Source organism: Enhydra lutris, unplaced genomic scaffold (assembly GCF_002288905.1).
Source record: "Enhydra lutris kenyoni isolate GAN:26980312 unplaced genomic scaffold, ASM228890v2 scaffoldscaffold17, whole genome shotgun sequence".
In the NCBI taxonomy this organism is placed as follows: domain Eukaryota; kingdom Metazoa; phylum Chordata; class Mammalia; order Carnivora; family Mustelidae; genus Enhydra; species Enhydra lutris.
Genome location: NW_019154101.1, coordinates 37,684,163 through 37,703,789, shown reverse-complemented (window position 1 = coordinate 37,703,789; position 19,627 = coordinate 37,684,163). Strand labels below are relative to the sequence as shown.

The 19,627-nt window shown below is 39.7% G+C and overlaps 1 protein-coding gene across 2 annotated transcripts in view; it reads right to left on the bottom strand.

Moving 5' to 3' along the window:
* Nucleotides 1-19,627, bottom strand: part of LOC111147605 (utrophin) — a 552,279-nt gene that overhangs the window by 57,793 nt on the left and 474,859 nt on the right. For both annotated transcript variants that reach the window (XM_022503758.1, XM_022503757.1), the window contains 3 exons: nt 11,606-11,667; nt 9,434-9,508; nt 2,440-2,641 (listed from right to left, as the gene is read on the bottom strand). In XM_022503758.1, coding sequence (XP_022359466.1) covers nt 2,440-2,641; nt 9,434-9,508; nt 11,606-11,667 — 339 coding nt within the window. The remainder of the gene's footprint in view (nt 1-2,439; nt 2,642-9,433; nt 9,509-11,605; nt 11,668-19,627) is intronic.

Below are 19,627 nucleotides of genomic sequence, written 5' to 3'. Positions count from 1 at the left end.
ATCAGATTCTTAAAGAAAACTAAAAACTTAAAAAGAGTTAATAACTCTTGTTTACATTAGTGGATAAATTACAGTTGTTAGAGAAATTTGGGCAATGAACTCTGGCCATCTGAGACTGCCATTGTATGATTAACTGTGTTTTTTTAGGTTAATTCATGAAATTCCTCTCTAAGATAGAAAACTAGACTGAATGTTTACACCATTCTGGCCCAGCATGGTCTTCACTGTATTTCTTTGGCATGGAAGGGAAATAAATCCTGAAAGCTTTTATTCCTTTAAAATGGAAAATTTCAAGAAACTCTTTTTCTAAATAAGAAACAGTACCTTAGTGTAGCATTTCCCATGTGTTCACATTTGATGATGGAAAGTGGAAATATGCCAACATTTGATTCCCTAGAATATGAATCACAACATTTCACATTCTGCTTCCTTCACAACGAAGTGGCACTATTCCCTTCGGCTGTCCAGTGAAAACAGCAGATGTAGGTGTTACATGTTATGAGTTAGATCTTCCTAAAATTCATGTGTTGAAGTTTTAACCACTTAGTACTTCAGAATGTGACTGTGTTTGAAGATTGAGTCTTTAGAGAGGTAATTAACATAAAACAAGGCCATAGGGTGGGTCCCAATCCAATAGGATTGATGTTTTTATAAGATTAGGACACAAACACACACAGAAGAAAGACCATGTGAAGACACAGGGAGAAGACCGCCACCTGTAAGCCAAGGAGAGAGGCCTCAGAAGAAACCAACCCTGCCGACATGTTGATCTGAGACTTCTAGTGTCCAGAACTGTAAGAAAATAAATTTCTGTTTTTTAAACTACCTAGTTTGTGGTACTCTGTTATGGCAGCCCTAGCAAACTAATGTAGTGTATTAGAACGAGAGGAGGATGATTTAACCCCTCTCCAGTTCTTCCTGAAATTATTACTCAAAACATGTGTCTCTACCATACCCCTGTGGTGTTTATCAAAGTTCTCAGCTAAGTATTCTAGGAATTCAGCATTCTTTTTGGGTCCTCAAATTAAGTTATAGGCTTTGTAGTTAAAATACCCAACTGACCAGAGATTTTGGTGAATTTACTATATGGAAAATGTCTCTTTTGGGGGTTTAAAAAAATTGAAGATCAACTAAATAGTGAATTAATGCTAACAGTCATATTTTACCCTAGAAGGATAAAAAAGAACAAAATGAAATTTATTAAAAGATGCTACATAGGGATATTGTAAATCCCACATTCATTATTATTACTGATGTTTGTGCCACTTGTTTTTTAGTGAGTTTCTTAAGAGTCCTCAAGCATATAATGGCTATTTAATTATTTTAAAAAAAAGTTTTGTTGTGATATTTGTGACTATTGAAAGATAACAAATTTTTCTAATCAAAAAAACAAACTTTTAATTAAAGCACCCCTAAAGCTATTGTTGTCACCATTTACTTCTTATGCGAAATCAATCCACTGCTAAACACATGTACATTTATAAACTATCATCTATCTTCTTCCTCTCTAAATCAAATAAAGCGATGACAAATACAAATTTTCATGCAGCTAATTAACGGAAAATAACTTTAAGGTTCTGAGAGAAAAACCAACAGTTCTCATTTTCTTCTTTCATCTTTGCATATTTTAACCCCCTACCAGAAGAATGAATAATTCCTAATGTTTTGGAAATGTCAGCCCACAGCAGGTCTTTCTAGAATTGATTATTTCACAAATGCACTGTCATATTCAAAACAGCCAAATTAATGGCGAATGAGTTATGCTGGAAGTTGAGAGAGCTCTTCACGTGACAGTGAGCATCTAATTAAATTACAGATATGATAGTGTCCTATAGCATAAATTATTTAAAACACCACATATACACAATACCACCATTATAATAAATAAAGCTAATACCGAACGACAAATTAAATCCCTTTAATTGCCTTTCAAATTGCTCTTAAGTTGTCATACAAAAATTGCAGTGTGGATTATTACGAGCCAGTCAATGACTGTAACTCCTAACAACAAAAATAAGACTTTGTCTTTCAAAAGAAGAAAGGAGGAAATAGGACTTATATTATATTGGGCTTCCCCCTAGCCAATGTGACACTATAAATCCGACAGCATTTATAAACTGAAGCATTATCTTGAAATAATAGGTAGATATTCTTTTTTGTTATATTGTTGGTAGAGAGTTCAAATTTTGGACAGTCCTTCCTTTCAGCAATTAACCAGGGGTGAGGAGAAAGGGACTTCTGTATATAAGCATCAAAGGTGTGGACGGAATTCAGGGAACGTAACGGTGTCTGAATGGAGTAGGTTATGAGCTATTTGTCCATGAGGAAAAGTACTTTGAAAGCACTTCTTAAAAAACTCATTTCAAAATTTAGACATTTGGCCTTACCAATACATTTCATTCAATGACTACATTTTAAGGAGAAACAAGACAAACTTACGTGTCATATACATTGAGCAACCAGTTGAGACACATATCCACACAGAGCGGAACGTTGACCAGATCCTTGTGCATTTGTTCAAGGCCGTCGTAGGTTGTCGTCAGACAGTTGATGACATCTGGAACGCTAAGCAGCTGATCATTTTGGTTCAGTTTATGCTGCTTGAAAACTTCATTTGTTGTGTTCAGTTCTAAGAGATCCACTAATCAGGTGAGAGAAAGGAATACACACAGTCATTAGATTACATAACGACGCTGAAACAAAGACATTTCTCATCTTAAAAGTATTTGGCTTGATTCTCCAGCTTAAGAATCTATCCTTTCCAGCCAATTTCAATGTTTAAAGAAATAAATAGCATTTCCATTCTTACATGTCTAAACTCTTATCCATAATCTCTTTATTTTTGTGCTTTTGAATCTAAACTCTGTTACTTTCCAATCTGATCCCATTTTTTTGCTCTTTGGTCTATCAGTTCTTCCTACTTTCCTTTTCAGGCTTTCCTCTCTTCAGGCTCTTTCTACTTTTAAATATAGGAAGGCATAAATAAATCTAGTCCACATAGTAGAACATCTAAAATACGGCACCGCTCTTCTAACTCCTGAGAACAGCCTGCTCACCTCCTCCCAGTCTCCCTTTACACCACAGCCAAACCAATCATTCTGTTTCTCAACATGTACATCAGGACATACAAAATTCACTGAAAATGTGCAGTTGAAAAAATGGGTTCTGTCGAAGAAAAAGTAGTTCTCTACTGCCTGCTGAACAAACCTGATCTAGAATGCCCTCCCAATCTGGCCCTAACGTGGTTTGCTTCCCATGATGCTTTGGCACAGAGGCCATTTTAGCTACGTGGGATTTGCAGAGGTCCATAGTACAGGCCCACATGCACGGGCCTTCATGTATCTGCTCCCACTTTTATGCTTCATGGTCAGAACGTCTACCGTGCGACTGGCCTATGCTAGATGCTAGAGCAGGGTGGGCACAGAAGGATAAGCTGGGACCCCTGCTCTCAAAGACGGCCAGTCAGAGAAGGAGGGTGAGCATACTGATAACTTTACCAAAAGGAGTGAAAATGCAATAAGAATAAATAGATTTCTATAAGAGCTATAACCACAGGGGAGTAGAAGGAGTTTAGAAAGGGTTTCCTAGGCAGGTAGGATTTGAAATGGGCCTTAAAGACTAGAAGACACAAGAGACCATGTAAAGCTAGGAAAAAAATTCCAGGAAGATAGAACTGCTTGGAAAAAGACAAGAATTCAAGAAGTCTACAGGGTTCTCAAAAATGACAAGGGCAGTATGGATGGTCCGTGGCTTACACAGGGGTGGCACTGGTTACATGAGGCAGACACTTGGTTCTCAGGGACAGGCATACGTTGCCCTAGGGGAGATCCTCAAGGGCCAGGAGGAAGAGTTGAGACAAAACAACAACAACAACAACAACAACAACAACAAAAAACCCTCACATAATCTTTCTTTTTAATCAACTTTGAGTCATTCATTAGCTAATTGAAAACAGGGCACCAGTAGATTATCAAATTACCATGTGTCTATACATTTATTGAGTATAGAAATGACTCTTATAAACCCTTATCTAAAAGATAGGGGTTTGGAAAATTATAGAACCTGTATGAATTTAAGGTCTGCTCATTGAAATTCCTGCTTCATAAAATGCTTTCCCTATCTCCCTATTTAACTTTTAAAAAAGAGATGTATTTATTTTTTATTTTAGAGAGAGAGAAGGAGAGCACAAGCAGGGGAGAGGCAGAGGAAGAGAGAGAATCCTCAAACAGACCCCCCCACTGATCACACACTTGGGGCTGGATCCCAGAACCCTGAGATCATGACCTGAGCCAAAATCAAGAGTCAGACACTCAACAAACTGAGCCACCCAGATGCCCCACCATATTTAACTTTTTAACATTAAAAGAAATAAGCTCAGGGGAACTTTTTATTTTAATATAACCAACTATTTCCTCCTTGTCTCATGTAAAACTATCTCCTCAAAAAATATAATGACATATTTTGACAGTTAAATAAAATGAATGAATAGCTTCCTTTGTATTTATCTATTTTTAACCACTGAATAAGCACTAGTTTTGAATTTTTTAAAGACATTCATGAAATGTGTCCACTCTTGCTGCTTAAATACCATAGAATGATTTATTTTTTTCAAGTTACTTATAATAGAAAAGAACTGCTTTAAAAAATTATACAGAATAAAATTATTTCCAGAACAACTCAACACAGAAGACTTTATTTAAAAAAGAGAAAGAGACAAATAGAAAACACAAGTCTGGATAACAGGTCAATCCCTCTCCTTCTGATGTCAAAGTCAGCATTGGTAAAATTTGAGCTAATTGCAAAAATAACTCATGTAAGCTTCACAGGAGTGAGAGACAGTATCAGAAAAAAAAAATTAAGAACCATCTGGAATCTTCAATATCATTTGTACCCTACTTCTTGGCACTGTACGCTGTTTTCAATTATAAACTTCCAGAGGGCAGGAGGAAAATTCAAACTCCTCCCTCATGGTGCTTGACAAAGAGAAGTGCTTCATGATGGTGGCAATAGAACTATAATTCCACACAGACACAAAGAAACATATTCAAATACTGCCAAAATGCTCTAAGTTTTCTGAATTCCAACACTAATTACGCCAGCAACTCAGCACTGCTATTGTATCCACACATGGCAGAAAGTGACAACAGACCAAATTCCAAAAGGACCATTTCCTGGATCACGCTGCCCTTGCATTGCTTCTAGAACAGCCTCCTCTGTGATACACTTTGTGGCTATGACAGTAATTTGTCACATCCCACAGACACTCATGTCTTTAATTTTTAGTGATTTACTTTGACACTTCGCCTTTCCTGCAAAGTGTCACGTTTAGGTTCCTTTAAAAAACTGACTACATTTAAATCAGAGAAAATTATGATTTTCTCTTTTCAAAGGGAGACAAATGACAGCTCAGTCATGTGGCAAATGAAACAAACAGCAGAATCATTTTCTAACCAACGTTCAGGCTTTTTCTTCAATCCCACATATGAGGCACAGGGGATCGAATGGAAGTGGGTCATTATTCTCCCGTTCTGCAAAACCACAGTTTGGCACCTGACCTTGGGCTTCTGTAACTCCTAGGTTCTTGAACTGTTTGACCATTCCTTCTGAACACCTCTCCTACCTCCTCTTCTCCAGACACCTCAGAAATAAGCTCAAGGTCTTGCATCTATGCCCCTTCCCTCTGTGAACCTGATCCCCTCACTGTCAATACTTCAGGCCTCCCTTCTCTCTGGATGGCTCCCAATTCTGTTTTCTCGTGCCCATCTTCTGCCTGAAACCTGACCCACTTCCCCGCTGTTCTGTTCCCAAACAGAACTCTCCCATTCTGTTTCAGGGACATTCACCTTAATATATTCCAAATAAAGGTCTTCTTATGTTGCAATCCAGTCATGGTCTTATCACCTTCTATGGACCAGGAGTCTGCAAATCCTGAAATGTGCTAACACTGTCCTCCCTTCACTTTCTGCCAGTTGTCAACTAGCAAATACCCCACCCCCCCCCCAGTCATCAGTTCTTCCTCCTCCTTACAAATCCATACCCTCTTCTCCCCTGTGACCACTACCCGTCAGTTTAGCCCCCATGATCTTTTACCTGAACCATGTACTTGTCCCTGTTCACTGGGTCCTTCCTTCTGTCTTAGAGATCATCTAAAGCATACATTTGGGGGCGCCTGGGTGGCTCAGTGGGTTAAAGCCTTTGCCTTCAGCTCAGGTCATGATCCCAGGGTCCTGGGATTGAGTCCCGCATTGGGCTCTCTGCTCAGCAGGGAGCCTGATTCCCCCTCTCTCTGCCTGCCTCTCTCCCTGCTTGTGATCTATGCCTGTCAAATAAATAAATAAAATCTTTAAAGCACACATTTGCATTTGGGACTATCTCCTAACTCCCACAAAACAGAAAGTGGTCCTATAGCACCCCACTCCATAAATAACAAGCACAAACTTAAATGCAACATTTTGAGAGCCTGAGGAACAACAACAACAACAACAACAAAAAAAAAAAAAAAATGAAAAGAATGAGAAAAGGTTTCATGAAAAAAAAAAAATGACCTTCCAAGTGGATCTAAACTGATTTTAAGGACTTTTCTGAATACTGGACAAATAGCTCATAACCTACTCCATTCAGACTCCATTATGTTCCCTGAATTCCATCCACACCTTTGATACTCAGGTACAGAAGTCCCTTTCTCCTCACCCCTGGTTAACAGCCATGTGCCTAAATCCTGTGTGACTTTTAACGCCTGGCTTAAGTGCTTCCTACTCAAGGAAGCTTGCCTTGTTCTTCAAGGCAAAGACCATTCCATTCTGAGAGCAAGAGGAATCTGCTGAAAGCACGTGTCCATGTGTAACATGCTATCTCTGAATGTAGGTTCCACCGAGTGTGGGAACCAAGTCTCTTTACATGGTCTTATCTCCTGCACAATCATGGAGCCCAATAAATGAATGAACAGTCACAAAGCAGTGACAGCACACCCTCTGCTTTAAGACCTTATGCTGGGGGTGCGGAGGGGGTTACACACAATGAGACGACCCCTGACCTGAGCCGTTCACAGTGGAGGCGGGAGCTCCTGACATTATCTATCACACACAGGCAAGCATATGGTGCGTAGGTGAGAAACGGTCGTTACAGGCAATCATAAAGTTCTGGAAAAACTGGAGGCAGGTGGTTTTAGCTTGTAAATGTTTCCAAAAGAAGTAAATTTTTAACAGTGTCTGGGAGGAGGAAAGGGTTATAGACCTTTGCAGAGGAAGGGTCAGGGCATTTCAAGTAAACAGAAAAGACGGGAGGAGGAGGGACAGTTTAATCATGAACAGGTGAGTTGACAAGTGGTGCAGAGGCCCGGGCTGATGAGCAGTAGGGGCAGGGGCAGTGGGGAAAGTGAAGCCAGGTGGCTCCAAACATTTACAATCCAAAGCAACCCAGGGCTTTTCTTAGTATGCATTTCCACATGTAGCTTGGAAGGGGGAGGCATTCCTCCTCTGCTCCTCTCAGGTTTGAAGGAATGAGCTGAAGGAGGGAGTTTTTTTCTTGAGAATTCTGAAGAACCAGCAGAGGAAAACACCAAATGTGTTCATATGTTTATCCAACCACAAGTACTACTGAAAACTCGGACCACGTTCATTGTGACAAAAAAGCAGTCTTTGGTCCATGGCGATTTTATGGCTGAGTCATTTGTCCTCATTTTATAGCTCATCAAGCCTGAGAAGACCTTCCAGATCCGTCAGCTGGATACAGGACACACAGCTGAGCCTCTTTCAAAAATGCTGTCACCCCGGACTCACTGAGCTACTGAACATCCTTTTTGTGTGCTCCCCATTCACTTCCCATTCCCTTCCGGCTCAACGTACACATCACTGGCCAGGCTGCGTTGGCTCTACTGGTCTGTACTGGTAATTCTGCACCAGGGCGCTCTGTGCATTGTGGCATCAAAAGCATTTCATTTTTTTTCTTTCATCTGTAAATCTTCAGGTGTTTTTTTTTAGCCCTGAAGACTTCTCTTCCACACATAACTTAGGTTCTTCTTATCTTAAAGCTTTCCATGGTTGTGGGTTTTTTTCTGAATGGTTCTACAGTTCTCTTCTAACATAACCAGCTCAAAATGTAATTCAAATTTCTACTGACTTTTAAGAGATTTTTAACCTTAATATATCATTTTTCAAAGAGTAATATTCAAACCTTCACTGAACTGCCTAGATAATATAACAGTTGTTAAAAGGTAGCAACAAGAATACTTGGAATTATTCAGATTACCAGGCCATAAAAATAGATGGGCCGATGTCAGTTTCCATATTAACGATCTGACAAGGCCTACATGTTCTTTGAATAGACTCAATCATTAAAACTATGACCACAAAGAGAATTCAGAGAGATTCCATTTATGTTTTATTATTACAAGTATTCCCATTTTTTTTTTTAAAGATTTTATTTATTTATTTGACAGAGAGAGATCACAAGCAGGCAGAGAGGCAGGCAGAGAGAGAGGAGGAAGCAGGCTCCCTGCTGAGCAGAGAGCCCGATGCGGGGCTCGATCCCAGGACCCTGAGATCATGACCCGAGCCGAAGGCAGCGGCTTAACCCACTGAGCCACCCAGGCGCCCCCAAGTATTCCCACTTCTAATTCAAGTTAGGTTGTTTGGGCATGTGTGTCGGGGAAGGAACACCTCTTTGGTAAAATGGTTATCACAGAACATGACTCTGAGCAAACTCTCTGCAGGAAAAATCATGTTGATAAGACCAAACATTTCAGGCGCCCGGGTGGCTGGGTTGGTTAAGCCACTGCCTTCGGCTCGGGTCGTGATCCTGAAGTCCTGGGATCGAGTCCCCTAGGGAGTCTGCTTCTCCCTCTGACCTTCTCCCCTCTCATGCTCTCTCTCACTTTCTCTCTCAAATAAAAAAATAAAATCTAAAAAAAAAAAAAAAAAAAAGACCAAACGTCTCAAGACATATTTAAATAAATACAGAGCCTTTTATCTAATTTTCTAGAAGGCAATTCAAATTTGAATCAGGAATATTATTTTTTTAGTATTGCTTTATTACATGATTGCATTGAATCAAACTGTTTGGAATCCTAAACTTCCAAGTGAATACAAAGTACGAAGAAGAAAATGATCTACTACTTTGATTTCCTGATTTAATCCCTTTAAATTGGGTGCCAGCATAATTTTTGAAAAAGCTTTTTATGTTACTCCTGTATTTTGGCTAATTTTGTTCTCCAACTGAGAATGGCATATGTTCATTTGTTTTACTACTGCATGCATGCTGATGGGGCAAATAATAGAGCATTTATGGAAACATGGCCAATTCCTTGAGTGAGATACACTGAAAATGAGATTAACGCTATAAACACATCACCCTCTTTATTTAACTCTGCCTCAAAAAAGAAAAAAAAAGAAGCAATCCAAAGAACAGAGTGATTAACTTTGGTAGAATAACTCACAACACAGTGCTTTTTGTAGTCTTCGGATTTTGATGGCTGTGCGGTAGGCAGAGAAACGTACATTATTCAGGTCAGCTGAAATGGAAAAGGGAACACATTCAAAAGCATGCTTATTATTTAACTTCTATTGAATGGCAAGAACATGTTTGTTTACTTCAGATGATGGAAAAGCATTATGCCTGTTCTTACTAAAAAGGCTTCTCTCAAAATCCACAGCATTTATTTAAGAGAATAATGAAATGTTCATTAGCACCATAGTGAGATACATTCCAAAGTGGTGTTTCACAGCTTTCAAGAGGGCATTATCCAATAGGAAAAGGAGGGAAATGAGGAAAAGGAAACATGGCCTGTTAACTTCTGAAGGTTTAATAAATCCATCACTTTGCAGGCACAGGGCCCTTCCTTCTCCGCTGCTGGGAGGGACTCTCCTTCCAGGGAATCTTCCCCCAAGGACAATTAGTTTTCTGTCAATGAGGCTGTCCTTCTCACTACTCATAAAAGCTAGTCTTATTTCTTCCATCCCGATCTATTTGCTTCTTTCGCTCTTTTTATAGATATGGTTAAAGTTATCCCAAAATCTATATTCAGATCTTTAGAAACAGGGGGTTAAATGTAGTTAATAATACTGTATTGCATATTGAAAGTTGCTAAAGGAGTAGATCTTAAAAGTATCACAAGAATAAAAATGTTGTAAGGATGTGAGGTGATAGATGTTAAGTAGACTTATGATGGACAGTTTCATAATACAGTCAAATACTGAACCATTATATTATACGCCTATAATAACTAATATAATCTTATATGCCAATTATATTTCAGTTTAAAAAAAAAACACTTTGGTATCAAAGTTTGGTACCAAAAAAGATTTGGTATCAAGTTCAAAGAAAGATATTGTAATATCTTTCTCTGTGTCCTAAAGACAGAGTGTCTGTATTAGAGACTCTTTGAACTGGAAGCAAACTCAGAAATCATCCAAGTTTGTACCCTCACTTTACAAATGAAAGAAACCCCTGGCTTTTCTCTCACTTGTTCACCCTTTGTAGCCTACCCTCACCCATCCAAATGAAAGCTGAACAGATAGATGCCTGACCTTTAAAGAGATCAAGAGGAGTGCTCCCTTTCTGCTGGAGTGGGAGTGGGTGTGAGAGCCGTCAGGGGCTGCTCTCCCCTCCAACAGTGCCTTATCTACCCAAAGAGAAAACTCTCAAAACCGCTGGACCAACCTAAAGGAAGCAGGCTAGGTCAACAGTTCAAAGTCATAGTCTACCAGAAATCCACAAGTTCAGAATTCTCTCTAGCCTCCTCTGTTTTCTTACATTTTTCTATTAAAATTATTTTAGCTTTTCATCACGACTTTGGCAAAAAGAAACTAGGCAGTTCAATTTATTAAGATTAATTGAATAAAATGTGAGGTAACAGGAAATTTAAAGCGATGAATTAGAGGTTGCTTTGCTGTCACTGTTTTTGTCTTCAGGTAAAGCTGAAGTTTAAGATGACTCCATAGGGAGAATCTGCATTCCTCCTTTTAAAATCAACTTCTTGTGATTTCAAACCACACGCTCTCTCAAGAAGAATGGAAAAAAAACTGTTCCCTGCATTGCCCTCAGAAATTCAACTGCTTTTCTTTTTTTTTTTTTTTTAAAGATTTTATTTATTTATTTGACAGAGAGAGAGAGAGATCACAAGTAGTCAGAGAGAGAGAGAGGAGGAAGCAGGCTCCCCGCTGAGCAGAGAGCCCGATGCGGGGCTCAATCCCAGGACCCTGAGACCATGACCTGAGCTGAAGGCAGAGGCTTAACCCACTGAGCCACCCAGGTGCCCCTTCAACTGCTTTTCTATGTCAGTGACACCATCTTTTAAACATACCATGCCATGTAGGGAAAACTAGTGCTTAGTTTATAGTTAAGAATATACAATTATCGGGGCACCTGAGTGGCTCAGTCAGTTAAGCGTCTGACTTCAGCTCAGGTCATGATCTCAGGGTCCTGGGATAGAGTCCTGGATCGGGCTCCATGCTCAGTGAGGAGCCGGTATCTCCCTCTGCCTCTGCCTGCCATTCTTCCCTGCTTGTGCTCTATCCCTCTCTCTGACAAATAAATAAAATCTTAAAAAAAAAAAAAAAGAATATACAATTATCATTTGTTTAGGCTAATTAAATAAAATAGCACTCACCAAGGGACTGAAAGAGTTCAGTCATTTTAGGATGATCCCAACAGGTTGTCTGTGTTTGATGGCTGGGGGGGGGGGGGCAAAAAAGGTAGTATATTTAAATTAAGAACATACAAAATAATATAGATCACATAGAATGCATCATTCTGAAACCTGATGTCCAGTTATTACTTAATATTTGAAACAAAAATAATAAATTTTTATTTGAGCAATGATATTGTGAAAATATAGGTAAAAAACTTTGTTTTATCTCTCTCTAAAAGATTTACAACTACCCATTAAAACCCAGATATGAAGTGTGACCCTGGGGCATCAGGCTTGATGCACCCAGATCAATGTAGTTTCCAGAATAATTCTACTTGTGTTAGGCAGATATAGATCCTCATTCAGAATAAATCCTCTGAGAGCAGAAGTGCTGTAAAGAGTTGCTAAACTTTAGAAGTCCTAATGAAATTTCCAAAGAACTGAGAAATAAAAGAGTTTAACTCTGAATAACATCTTCACCCCACAATCGAGTGAGGCTCCCTCTTCTTTTTAACCTCCAGTCTCTCCTTCCTTGGTGTAAATTAGCCCTTCTCCCCTGTGGGGGCTCACTCAGAGCCCTAGAATTGATATAAAGATTACTTCAAGTTTAAGACATCTAAGATTGAACAGATGTAGAAAGAAGTCTTTTCCGAGTTTCCTTTATCTGACTAAATGCAGCAACTTCTGGGAAACAAGGCTACCATAAATCCTTTCTCTGGGGAATTTCGTGGCTATGAAGAAGACAGAAAAAGCACTTGCACCTGCATAAACAAACATTATCACAAACTTTCTTATCTCATGTTTATTCTCCTAAAAAAGCCATTTATCTTTCCTAAAGAAACCTATTGGGTCTTCACAAATGAGCCTTTTCTCCCCGACTTCTTTCCCCTGCTACGCTGGGTACATATGCCCCCCATTCTAACCATCCTTTCGAGTTATTCACCACTGCATGCAGAAACAAACGCTCCTCTCTTGCTAATCTGTCTTTTGTCAGCATAGTTCACAGACCCCTAGAAACTAAACCTAAGAGGGTGCAGGAAAAGTTGTTTTTCCTCCCCAACCCTCTCTTCCTGTGTATCTGGATTCTCTATTCCCTTTCTGCATGACTCTCTCTTGCCTATGTGATTCCGTGCTTCTCTCAGCAATCAGCCTCCCTGACAGTTAGCCAGTACTTTTTGATAGACATTGAACAGTTTTTCTTATGATGCTTATTCTTCACTTAAGAAGCGAATTTTATATTTTTCTCATTTTCTGTAAATTCCAAAACTAAGTCATAGAATTAAAAGTCTTTCGGGAGTAAGATGCAGGTAGAACAAATCCACTTAGTGCTTAAATTAGGTTCTGTGTGTGTGTGGGGGGGTGGTAAACAGCTCCTAACTTCAATGGGTTGGTGTCCTTATGTTTCAAAATAGTTTCCTGTCCCTTTCCTAGGTCAGAATAGAGTAATAACGTTTAATAGCACTCGAAAGACTTCTGGGATAACACTCAGTTCTTATAAAACTGTTTAGTAAGCTAAGTGAAATGGCACAGTACACAAGAGAGTGGTATTAAAATATTCATGCAATCAAATTTAAGAGAGATTATTTTTTTAACCTAGGTAATATATCAAAAATTGGGACATGTCACTTGGAATAGGATATAATCACTGTTACATACGCATTTATAACAGAGCCCCCCAAGAACTCATAATTTGCTTTGAAAAAAATTTAAAGATTAGTTATGAAATTGGGTATGCAAAATGTCCTGGAAATTCCAAAAATCTCACACAAATTAACATGCCTAAAAAGTGAAGGTCTATTCCAGGAGGAGCTGGAAAGTTGTCTAGCTCCCACACCTGGTTTTTGACACCAATGCAGAGGCAAAATGTTTCCACTTTCCATTCTGCTGCGGAACACCAACCAAACCATTCTACCATTTTCCCCTCCAAGTTGCTACAAAGACCACAGAGAAAGTACTGAGGCTGTCTGACCTAAAAGTCTTCCTTTTCATAATGTGACCCAGAGCTTGACAGAAATGCAGAATCTCCAACCTCTATCAGTTCTATTAAACCGGAATCTTCAGGTGAACAAAATCCCATGGGATTGATATGCCCGTTCACATGTGGGAAGTAACTGACCTAAAAAGCTTCTAAGGCATGAAGTAAAAAACAGAACAAAACTGAACAAAAACAAAACCCAAAATATAAAGACCCTCCAGATTTTGTTCATAAAACAACTTCCTCCCTATCATCAATAAGAATTACAGAAGGATTTGCTGGAAATAGAGTGTAGTTCAAAACAAATCCATCAGGAGCTCGCAGTGTGAGACAGACGACCAGTATTCCCACAACCCCTGTCGCTTTGGAGCCATCTGAATCCCCATGGCGACACTACTGTCCAGAGACAGACATCCCATCGTGAAGGACCAACTCAAAGCTCGAAAACCAAACCAAAGCTTTGAGGAACGCAGAGCCAAACTTTTATACCTAAACAACAAATGTAAGTACTCTTTCTCTCTCTAGAATCACAAATGTGGAGCTTTGGCAAGCAACTGCTGTGGAACCACAAGGGGAAAATGCCACTCGGCAACATGGCAGCAGCTGAGAATTCAATGAGAAGACCCGCTTGCTAATGGCTCTTTGGAGTGAAACCACTACGAGGAGCTGAGGGAACACACACATTTGGCAAACAGATGGAGGGAGGGAAAAGGCATCTCCCTTTGTGAATTCAATACCAGTTGATTCATTAGGCAGAACTGCCAGCGCTGAAAATAAACACAGCCTCTGGTTACAGAAGTGTCAGTGCAGCTTACCAAACAACAGTTAAAAAAAAAAAAAAAAAAAAGTAATAGATGCAGTTGGCTGTTGGATTTTCTTTTCTTCTCTTCTCTCTCTCCTCTCTCTCTCTGTCTCTCTTTTTAGAGGGGCGAGGTTTTTAAAGCAAAATCCACAATCAACCCGAAGAAGGCTCTAAGTATTTGAACAGCTGCACATGGCTCAGGTCATCCAGCCCAAATGCCTGCAAGTCCTCCCAGAGTGGGCAACCAACACAGAACTGAAAGCAGCATTCTCCGAACCCCCACCCCCACCCCACAAATAACAACAGCTCAGCTTCTGGCCAACCTCATATCTGAAAGGGGACAGAACCTCATACTGTGCAGCTTGATAAACTATTAAAAAAATCTAACAAAGCAGCACTCAACAGGAAATGCAAAATCCTATGAAGCAAGCGATAGGGAGAGCGTGTGATATGCGGAAGTAGGGTGCTGAGCTGTGCTAGGTGTGGTGTGCTTGTGAAGGGGAAGGGGAAAACAAAGGCAGCTTCTCTTGCAGGCCAAAAGGTTACTGGGTCTCTGAGCTATTTTAAACTCTGGAAACTGAAAAAAACAATAGCAACGCAAATGTTCTTTCTCCATCGAAATGCAAACTGTGTCCACTGGGATGCAGCTGATGACTGTCCTGTGGACGCAGACCAGTCAACCAGCTTTGCACCCAGGGGCAGACTCCGTTTTAGCAACTCTTATTTGACTCTAAAGATGCAGTTCTTTGCATTCTCCTGGGAGCCTCTTATAACTTCTTACCCATTCCGTGATTAGTGAGTTAAATGAAATCTTTGATGCGTGCTCTTTCTATATGCCACGAGACTCAAGATTTCCCCTAATTTTTATTCACTTATTTGAATTTCTAACTTTTTAATTATTTTTTAAGATTTTATTTATTTATTTGACAGAGAGAAATCACAAGTAGGCAGAGAGGCAGGCAGAGAGAGAGGAGGAAGCAGGCTCCCTGCTGAGCAGAGAGCCCAATGCGGGGCTTGATCCCAGGACCCTGGGATCATGACCTGAGCCGAAGGCAGAGGCTTAACCCACTGAGCCACCCAGGCGCCTTAATTTTTTAATTTTTTATTGAGGTGTAACACAGTGTAAGTTTAAGATGTATAACATGTTGGTTTGACACATTTATACAATCCAGTAGGATCACCATGGTTGTGTTAGCTAACCCCTCTATCCCATCACATAATTATCATTTCTGTTTTGTGGAAAAAATATTTAAAATCCAGTGTTCTAGCAACTTTGAAGTCTGAAACATAGTACTGTTGTAGGTAATCACTGTGCTGTGCATGAGATCTCTGTTAACTGTTTTTTTTTTTTTAAACATCCTTTAATGCCTTGGACAGTTCTGGTTCCTATTTGCTATCCCATATACTTATTAAAAGAGAACCCCGTTAAGTGTCCAGCTGAGATAACATGTGCTCCCTGTATTATACGGAATTTGATGAAATGCTGAACCAGTACGGTTAATAAGTGATACATGCTTCTACCTATTATTATTTGTAATGTATTCTGAAGAGCCCAGAAAGGAAGACACAAATAAGCTTGTACACTGATGGCTAGAACACAAAAATGTGTAAAACAACATGGTCCAATATATGAGACAATGAACTGACAGCAAAGTACATGTGATTTTGATAGATTGATAAGAAACTGATTTCTGGGCAATAGACTGCCCTGGGGAAGAAACCTTTTAATCCCATTTGTCCTCACTAGAGCGGCCTCATTTTCTTCCATACAACCTTAAAAGATGGCAAGAAGGCACCCTCCTTACCCCAAAACTGACACTTAGTTAAACACATTTACTTGTTACTCATCTACTCAATTTTGTGCTTGAAACTGGATTTTGAGTTTTGCATGTGTTGTTTCATTTCAATTGCAATTCTAAGGGCATATAAGAGAAAAAAATTAAAAGTGAGTCAGTTAATTAAAAAATACAAGTGAGAGAAAAAGAACGACCCATATTGTTCAGGGATAAGATGATCACGGGAAGAGAAATATTTCTTCTTCGCTGTGCATAGTGAAAGATGACACAGTAGGTCAGGATACACAAGATTAATTACAGTAATAGCCTATTATTTGACTGTCTGGTCTATACCAGGGGTTCTTCCAAACACTTTCCTTGTGTAAACTCAACCTGCATAAAAACTCAATGAGTTGGGTGCCAACAGTATCCCTGTTTTACGGATGAATGCATTAGGGCCGGGAGGGCACTTAGATGACTTGCTCAAGGTCTCAGTAAGTAGTAGAAATGGAATTTGAATTTTAAGCCTGTGTTCTTAATATGGAAGTCTACTTGTATGACTGAGATTTTAACATCTTTCTGATGAATCTGTCTAAATCTGAGTCAATGGTCCATCATTATAATCATTACAAACGATCTCATCTGCCTTGCTTCTCTCTCACTCCTAGCAAAGCCCAAGCATGGATCAGCTCAATTACTTGCCTCTCTGGACCTGAGCAGCTGTGCATGAATACAGCTGGAGAAAATCACTCAACAGACAGACTAATTTTACTTTAAATATTTAACTTCAAACCTCAAATGTCCAACTGCTGGCAACCACACAACATCCCCTAATAAACTCACTTCCCAGACCCCAAGACAATTTACTACTGCCATCTCTCTCCCAAACCTAAGTAATTTTCCCTCCCTGCCTTATATCATTTCACTTGATCTCACACTTCATTGAAAAGAAAACTAGAAACCACCATATTAGAATTCCTTCATCTTCCAACCACCAAATCAATAAACTACCTTCCATCTGCCAGATTGTCTTCTTCTCTCCTCCTTCCTGAGGAATTCCTCCACCCATCAAAGGCCAATATTTCCCAAGCTTTCTTTAAAATCTCTTGTGCTGCATTATTAACTCCCTTCTCAATAAGAACCTTCTCAAAATACAAATGTTGAAGGATCTGCCATCCTTAAACACCAACATCCCTACCTTGAATCTACATTTCCTGCTCTCTGTTACCTTTTTTTCTTCTTCACAGACAAAATTCTCAATTGAGGAGTGCACAATCTCATGTTCCATTCATTACTGAACTCACATCAATTTCGTTTCCAACTTCATTCCTCTACACACGGGCCCTATCGAAATTATAAGTGAACTGTGTGTTGTCTGATGCAGTGGCTGCTTTTCTGTCTTCAGTGCCCCAGACTGCTCCTCAGGGTGGGGAGAAATAAGTGACAGAAAATCAACTCCTTAAGTCACAAAGCACAGTAGAAGGTAAGAAGTGCTATATATAAAAGAGAGAATTTCCAGAATGATGAGACACAGGCCTTTGCAGGTTCTGCTAATACCTTCTTTAAATACATTTATGAAAGTTTGTATAGGAATATAGGAATCAGAGGTGTCTGGATGGCTCAGTCCTTAAGCGTCTGCCTTTGGCTCAGGTCTTGATCCCAGGGTCCCGGGATCCAGCCCTGCATGGGGCTCCCTCTGCAACAGGAAGCCTGCTTCTCCCTCTTCCACTCCCCCTGCTTGTGTTCCCTCTCTTGCTGTGTCTCTGTCAAATAAATAAATAAAATCTTAAAAAAAAAAAAAAAAAGAATATAGGAACCAAGCAGTAACTCCCAAATAATCAATTAGCATTCAGGTGATTAAAGTGTAAAGAGTGAAAACAAATTCTGGCAATCAGAGGCAATGTTATTTATCTGAGTAGTATCTTCTTAAGGATCTAAAAGGTGACATTCTTATCTTGGAATTTATAATCCCCCCAATTTTTTACTCGAGACCAGAATATATGAAGAATATGGAGTACTCCTGCTGGTATGCAGAGTCTTACTGTGTGTGTGTGTGTGTGTGTGTGTGTGTGTGTGTGTGTGTGTGTGTCTGGTGTGGTGTGTGTGCATGACGGTGCAGGTGGAAGACAGACTGGACAGAAGATGAGGAAGCAGCTTCCTCCAGGGGATGGAACATGTGTGTTCAGGTTACACAGAACTTCTTGAACCCTCGCAAACACTTTCTGCCATCTTCTAGGCTTTTAAAGGCAGGAAAGGCAAGGTTACAGTTTTTGAAATATAAGAATAAATCTAAGGGAAAACTTAAGAAAATTTGAATGCCAACATTTCAGGAAAAAAACCTTTCTGTTTAAATTCCATATAAGATACAGGATCCTACTTGGTAAAAGATATTGAAAAAGCATAGACTCTTCCTTAAAAAATGTCACTGATTTGGGGTGTCTGGCTAGCTCAGTCAGTGAAACATTTAACTCCTGATCTCATGGTCATGAGTTCAAGCCCCATATTGGGAATGGAGCCTAGTTAAAAAAAGAAAAAAAAAGAAAGAAAAGAAAATGTCACTAGCTTGTCATGATAATGAAGACACAACACAGGATGACGAAATTGTCCCCAGTGGATAACTCCAACTCTATTGGATTCAAGTATAAGATGAACCTAAAATAATTTCATACTCAAGAGTAGGTTAAAAGACACAAGCATGTAAATGGCTATATAGAGACAAAGGCTACCAAAAATACTACCAAAACCCTAAATACAAATGTATTTTACAATACATTTACGAATGTAAATTATAGAACAATTTGTTACAAAACAATATGACGAGGTTTGCTTGTATTTGTTTTCAAGTAAAGTAATATGATTTGTGACCAAAATGGATGTGCCTGGGTGTGCCTGGTGTGCAGGGAGCTTCAGGTGATACTAGTTTTAAGGGCACTGGAAGGTTGTCTGGAAGAATGAACGTGCATATACTCAGTAAACCCAGGGGAGCCCTACTTTGGGAGTATCTCTGCTTGGGCCCAGAACTCAGAAGGAGCTTCCCCTCTGCCCCAAACTCGACCCCTTTTCCCTCTAAGTTGTCACACTAGGGAGGGGCAGACCAGTAATGCACATTAATCAACATTCCTGCAGGTCACCTGCTGTTGAGTTGGCTCTGGGGAGTGTTCTAGACCCCCCTGCCTGGGGTGTCAGCTCCAGGATTATTGCCCACCAGAGTTGAGTTTATCCTTATATCCTTTTAGTTTGTTTTTTAAAGCTGAATTTATATTATTTAGATTTAAAAAAAAATACTTTATCCATTTATTTGACAGAGAGAGCGAGCAAGCAAGAGAGGGAACACAGGCAGGGAAAGTGGGGTGGAGAGAGAAGCAGGCTCGCAGCTGAGCAGGGAGCCCGAGGCAGGACTCAGTCCCAGGACCCTGAGATCATGACCTGAGCCGAAGACAGAAGCATAA